This window comes from Physcomitrium patens, chromosome 8 (genome assembly GCF_059467195.1).
Source record: "Physcomitrium patens ecotype Gransden chromosome 8, ASM5946719v1, whole genome shotgun sequence".
Taxonomy (NCBI): Eukaryota; Viridiplantae; Streptophyta; class Bryopsida; order Funariales; family Funariaceae; genus Physcomitrium; species Physcomitrium patens.
This window is the reverse complement of record NC_143417.1, coordinates 11,322,359-11,329,475: the sequence shown is the minus strand read 5'-3', so window position 1 is coordinate 11,329,475 and position 7,117 is coordinate 11,322,359. Positions and strand designations below refer to the sequence as shown.

At 31.7% G+C, this 7,117-nt stretch overlaps 1 protein-coding gene across 1 annotated transcript; it reads left to right on the top strand.

The window, feature by feature from the left end:
• The first annotated feature begins 4,118 nt into the window (after window positions 1–4,118).
• LOC112285874 (RNA-binding protein CP29B, chloroplastic) lies at window positions 4,119–6,166 on the top strand. The gene is made up of 2 exons (XM_024527184.3): window positions 4,119–5,145; window positions 5,584–6,166. Exons 1-2 carry the CDS (start codon window positions 4,217–4,219, stop codon window positions 5,909–5,911), a joined length of 1,257 nt encoding a protein of 418 aa, XP_024382952.1. The 5' UTR covers window positions 4,119–4,216; the 3' UTR covers window positions 5,912–6,166.
• The last annotated feature ends 951 nt before the right edge of the window (window positions 6,167–7,117 follow it).

Genomic DNA, 7,117 nt, shown 5'->3' with positions numbered 1-7,117 from the left:
TTAATTTCGAATTTTTATAACTCTATTTTAGAGATAGTGGATCATTTCATTAAAATGATATATTTTATACTAAAATTCCACTAAAATTCCAGTAAGTTTTTTTTTGATAATTTTTATTATTATTATAGATTATCAAGAGATATTATATTTAATAGAAAGACTCAATTTGTATTAAGGTTTTTTTTAAAATTATTCAAGATATTGAAAGTAGACATAAAATTATTTTTAATTTTCCATTCTCAAATTGATACACGAAAAAATAGTGTAAATCAAACATTGGAGCAATATTTGAGATGTACCATCAACTAATATTAAAATGATTGAATAATATTTTTATTATTATTAGAATTTTAAAATAATATGATAAACTCTTCTATTAAATAATTAATACTAAATATTAATTATGGTTATCATCCATAATTTGATACTTTTGATTTTTTTTTAAATTTAATTAATAAGTAATAAAAGATTTAAAAAATTATTTATTAAAACTACATGCAAAAATAATTGCACAATTAAATAAAGATCTAGAATAACAAAAAATCAATATAGATGCTTGTTGCAAGGAACAACCTCAATTATGTAGTGGCAAGAACGTATGGTTACTTTATTGTATTATTAAGACTATTTGTCCTTCTAACAAGTTGAATTACAATAGATTTAGACCATTTTCATTTCATGAACAAATCATTCTAATTTTATATTGATTACATCTATCAAAATTTATAAAAATCTATTTTATGTTTCATGTATGTTTTCTTGAATCATAAATATATATATATATATATATATATATATATATCAAAAAGAATACAAATATCACTTCATTCTATAAAAATAAACAACAATTAAAAAAATTGAGATAAAAGATGACTTAGATTAAAAATAGTACCAAAATAGATTGAAATATCTTATATATTGATACGGATATGATATTAATAAACAAACATCAAAGCTATCCATAAATCTTACAAATATGGTAAAATAATTCAATGCTTTTCATTAACAAATACATCAAAATAGTTCAATTAAGGAAATATTTGCTATAAAATAAAGCAATTTCAATGAAGATTGTATTGTAATATCTTTTATCTTTATTTGTAGTTTATTTATATTTATAATGCTAGAAAAATAGAAAATCAACAACTAATAGATTTAATTTATGAACTATTATTTTTGAAGTTATTAAATAAGGCATTAAGATTGTCACAACTTTCAAGACAACATAATAGAAATGAAGTTCCTTAAGAATAATATATTCTTCCTTGAATAGATGGTAAGAGATAATGCACTTAATATTATAATATTAGAAGAAACTTCCAATGTTTCATGATATTATTGGAAGTAAAAACCAGTCTTGTTGATATTTTATATGTTTCTTTTTAATGCAATTATAAGGACCTTAGCAATGATCCAATAACAAGGTAATCTTCTTGTCCTAATATGAGATACTATTGATGGTTGAGTGGACCAATCAACTAATTTTAAAAAAAAACAAATATCATAGTATGTAGCAAGTAGAATTTGCTATATTTTAGACTTCCTCAACATGTATACCACTTTTTATAAAAGTTGTCTCTAAAAAAGGAGAAAAATGTCACAAAAATTTATAACTACTAAGATAAAGAAAGTTAGATTGAAATAAATAAAAATAAATAAATTACATAATATCTTATAAAAATTTTCATAGACTCAAATTTGACTTTATATATGTCTATAGGTGATTAATTGTTTAAAAATTTGACCAAAAAGTTGACCACGGATTAATATTAATTGGCCAATAAATTAGCCACTTATGCTATTAATTGGCTCTATGGCACACATATAAAAAACTTACTTTACAAGTTAAACATGTGTCTTATAAGTTAAATATATGTTAAAGATCCTATAGAAAGTCACTACATAGCTTCTAATTAGACAGTGTATATAGAAATAAGAGTGAGACCTTCCTCATTCTTATCAATTTCTTTCTTGCTTCTAGTTTAATTTCAAGAGTCTCTAATTTTCTAGTCTTTAGCAATAGTCATTCCAATTTTTTTAGAATATACATACTTTCTTTGTTATTCTTTGTCATCTCTATTTGAAAGATATTATACTACTTAATTTTCATTCTTTGAGTTCTTGTCTTCAAAAACATATGTATTTTAAGCACTACATAACTTTTGAATAATATAACTTTTTTATTTGTAAAAAATTATGAAATATATTTTAAGATATATTTAATGGTTTTAAATAAGAAAAGATATTCAATTATTTTTTAACATTAGAACTCTTGTTAATAAGAAAAAATTCTATATCCTTGATTTTATAGACTTCTTTAATCTCTATTATTGTAAGAACAACAATTATATTTTATTTCAATGATTTTAGTAATAAATTTATTAATCTTAAATTTTTATGATTTTATTTTTATGATTATCTGTTGTTACATCAAAATGATTCATTTTGTATCTTATACAAAAAAAATTGTCATTAAGACACAAATTTTTTTAATACAATATTTATTAATAATATAAATTTTTAAGCAACATTATATTTCATGTAGGATTCAATTTTGTTGAAACTTCTATCCATTAATTGAAACTTGTATATATTATCTTAATTCTTATTAGCATAGACTCTTTACATGCTTTAGATTCAAATCAAACATCTTATTAATTAAACAAAAAGTTAGAAAGTAACACATATAGCCATTTTATTCTTTCAGTCTTATAAGAATTATGAATTGGTCTAGATAATTATTGATATAGTTTAACAATGTAATTCCTAAAATCCAACTTTGATATCTACTAATATGTTTTTGAGCTAATACATAATTTGTATCCTTCCTTAAAAATTATTTATTCATACTTTTATTAAAAAATTTAACACTTTAAATTTTTTTTTCTACTACTTTAGATTTTAATACAATTCAAATTTTCTTATTAAAGCCTTTAATAATGTATATAATTTCATAATGATTTAAAAATTAATACTAGAATTTATAACTTTTTCTTTTTAAGATAAGATTGGATTATATATATATACATATATATATATATATATATATATATATATATATATTATTTTTCTATCTAATGTAATTTTAATTTGATATAATTTATATATTTTTTAATCTAATCTTTAATTGTAAAAGAATAAACTCCTTCTAATTTGATATGCTAGATCCATAATATAATATTATATATATATATATACATAATTTATATTTTTGGGTTATTTTAAATTTCATAATTTTATCTTTCTATCATTTGAATCAAATATCACTATTATTAAAACTATCATTTGGTTAAAATAAACCATTTCTATATAACTAAATAATTCTTTTTAAGACTTTTATCTTGAACATCACAAGCAAGCTCTGGATTTTTTTAATTTATATATATATATATATATATATATATGCATATCTGTTTGAAATTTTCCTATCTAATTTAGTTGATAATCAATCTATATCTTAAAATTTGGTAAACATTTGATTCTTTGGCATGCAATACGAAAATTACCTACACAAATAGTTGAGTTTTTAGATTCTCTTTGGGATCACTAACATTTAATGTATCTTTCTCTATAGCTTTGTAATATGCTTACTATGCAATTTTGGATCCAATTAAAAACATGCACACTGCCTTATAAAAATAAAAATAAAAATTTCGACCATTCTTTTAATTTTACAAATTGCATCCAAAATATATTCACAACCTATTTTAACCACATCAAATATGAGGTAACTATCTATGCATACTGATCACATCCACCAAACAAACATACTCCTGCATTGCCTAATAAACAATATATGTAATGTGAGAAATCCCATCCTTTTATCATTAAACCCTCCTCTGAAATATCCCCTTCTGAACACTACTTTGTGCTTTTTAAAACTTTGGCCTTTATTATCCACGAATCCTCCCCCTCATCGCGCTCTCTGTAGGGAGCGAGTTCGTTCGGATGAGGGGAACGGGGAGGGGTGGGAAAGCCCCGTTCACACCGCAAAGATGGAGGGGAGGTGCTGGGGTAAGAGATTGAGCCAGCTGGGCCTTATCCAGATGCGTCGAGGGGCTTTCTCCGCTGCAGATATCTGCTCCGCAGCTCCTCTTTACGAAGCTCTCTCTCTCGCTAGGGTTTTGGGGTTTGTGTTGCGCCTCTCTGCCTTTGTTCCGCCTCCCTCCTCGCCAAATTCCGCACCTCTTCCCGTTGCTGTCGCGCCTCCCCAACCATGTCGGTCGCCAGCATGACCATGGCCGTTTCTACTCCGCGCTTCGTCGCCGCTGTGGCCCGCGCTGAGACCAATTCGAGTCGCCATGGCTCGTTTTTGAGCATGGCAGCCCCTGTCTCGGGCTCATCTTTGAGCTGCGCGTTCTCTGCTTTCTCACTTGTGACCAAGCGCAGTGGCTTGATTGGCGGGATTGTCGCCAGGGCATCTGACTTGGACAAGGAATTGGACAAGCAGTTGTATGGAAGTGTCACGGATGATATCATGGGAGGCGCGGTTGACAATGACAGCGGGTTTAGTAACGACGGCATTGCGGTGTCTGGGGTGGATTCTGTTGCCGACGGTGGCAGTAGCGACGTTGCAGCCCCTGTTGCGGAGGAGGAGCAATTTGAAACGAAGCTGTACGTGGGGAACTTACCCTGGACGTGCGACAGCGCCCAGCTTGCTGAGATTTGCAGTGACCACGGTACTGTGGATGTTGTGGAAGTCATTTATGACAAAATTTCTGGGAGGAGCCGAGGATTTGCGTTTGTGACTATGGCGACTCCTGAGGATGCCCAGGCTGTGATCAACGCGCTTGACGGAACGGACATGGGGGGGAGACCCTTGAAGGTGAACTACCCCCAGTCGCAGAAGGACAAGCCTCGCGTGGAGCGGTCGGAAAGGCCCAGGGATGATGCTAATAAGTTGTTTGTTGGCAACCTTTCATGGGGATGTGATGAAGCTGCTTTGTACTCGTTTTTCTCAGAATACGGAACTGTGGTGGATGCCAAGGTTGTGTTTGACAGGGATTCTGGAAGGTCCCGTGGGTTCGGTTTCGTGACGATGGAAAGTGCGGCTGCGGCTAATGCTGCTATTGAGAACCTGGACGGCGCGGAACTCGATGGGAGGCGGTTGAGAGTGAACTTGGCTGGAGAGAAGCCCCCAACCAGGTATTGAGAATAAATTTATATCAATATCCATAAGTCTTTGAATCTTACTGAGGTTTGCTTTGTTGACTTTTTTAGGACATTGTTGTACTTATTAAGTGTGTGATTTGTTGGTCTCTTAATCTACGAAGATTGTATTTGCGAGGATGCATGCAAGGAAATGTACTAGACAATAAAGTTTGCTATGTTCGTCGTCTTATTCGTTCATGTTTATATGGTTAGTGAAGTTTGTGAATACCCGAACCGTCTTGGACGAATTCCATTCAATTAGGGATACTACAGTGGTGACTGGCTGGATAATGCATTACTTCGCTCTATCATGTTGATTTTCTGTATTGTAGCTGCTTCTCATGTGTACCGCTTATTACATGATTCTTTTTGTTACTCTTGAACTTGCAATTATGTTTGCTTTTTATTAATTGACTCTTGGATTTCTACCAGAGAGTATGAACCATCATCACCCAGATCAGACAGGTCCGGGAGCAGGGACCGCAGACAGAGGGATGGTCCTAACAAGCTGTTCGTTGGCAACCTGTCCTGGAGGTGCGACGAGGAGGCTCTTGAGACTCTATTTTCGGATTACGGAAGAGTTCTGGAAGCTAGAATTGCGACTGAAAGGGACTCTGGTAGGTCACGTGGATTTGGGTTCGTGACTTTGTCCAGTGAGACTGAGGTTAACGCTGCCATTGAGAGCCTCGACGGCGCCGATTATGACGGTAGGGAATTGAGAGTGAACTTGGCTGGAGACAAGCCCCCACCCAGATACTGAGTTCAGCGGATTTTGAGAGGCAGTTGCACATGCTCTTGTAGCAACGTCTAGCAGAATCAATTCTTTATGTGTAGGAATCAAAGTAGGATTAGTTGACTGGGTTGTATGGATTAGATTAGTAACTTGAGAACAAAATAGTTTGCAGGCTTTTTGCGGTTGGAGCCAGCAGAAATCTCGCACTTCTGAATGCCGGGTGAATGCACACAAGCGCAGTGTTTAACTTTTTGATATAATCTGACAATTTTGTCTCTTCCACATGTTTTAACTCAGAATTATTTTCGAACTTCAAATGTGTTCTACAATTGCCCTAGACTTATCCGTTGAAGTGCCAAAAGTGAATATGAGATGAACGGCTCTTCCTTTCCACTCGAGGACCAATGTTAAGCATTGAAGCAAGCTGGGGTGGCTGCCATGAATGTCTTTTATGAAGCACAGCACTGGTGATCTTTTTCACATGTGTTCGTTTCATTCAAAGTAGGAAGTGAGAAACAATGCTGTGAGTGGGTAACAGAGCTGCGATGAAGCTAGTAGCATTGCTTTAAATCATAGTATGCAAAGAGTGACATGAGTAACAAATATTATGTATTGAAGGAAAATAAATACATGAGAAAATAAAATAAAAAAAAAGACTGCAGGAGACTATTTTGCAGAGGAAGATATGATAATTCTTTTTAATAATCCTTTGTTTCATTTTGGCTGGAAAGAATCTATGTACAATCACTTTATCTTCCTTTTTTTTTTTTTTTTTTTATCTTTCTTGTTATCACGGTGTAGACTAGGTTGGAATCTTGAATTCTTGATCTATTCTGGGTACCTGAAGTGTATTTACGCCTGTCTTAGTAAGATTGATTCATATTTGTTTAAGGTTGAGGTTGGAAACTTGCTGAAGAAAATGGAAATTTCATCATTGAACAACCTGTAAAGTTTTAACTTAATCAACAATTACAAGTTTTTTTTTTTGCTTGATGGAGGCAAAAAAAATAATTAGATGTAATGCGTGAGTAGAGAAGATATTACTTATTTGTATGTAAATATCACAATGAGTCATAATTAAAAAGAGTTGTCCAAATTTTTGATTAATTAGTTTATTGTGGTGTAGTGAGTCTAATAGAAACAAACATCAACCTTTTAAAGACATTAATTGAAATTATGATGGACAACTAGAGAGTTATTATCTCATTGATATTAAGGCGTTTGTAAAGTTTC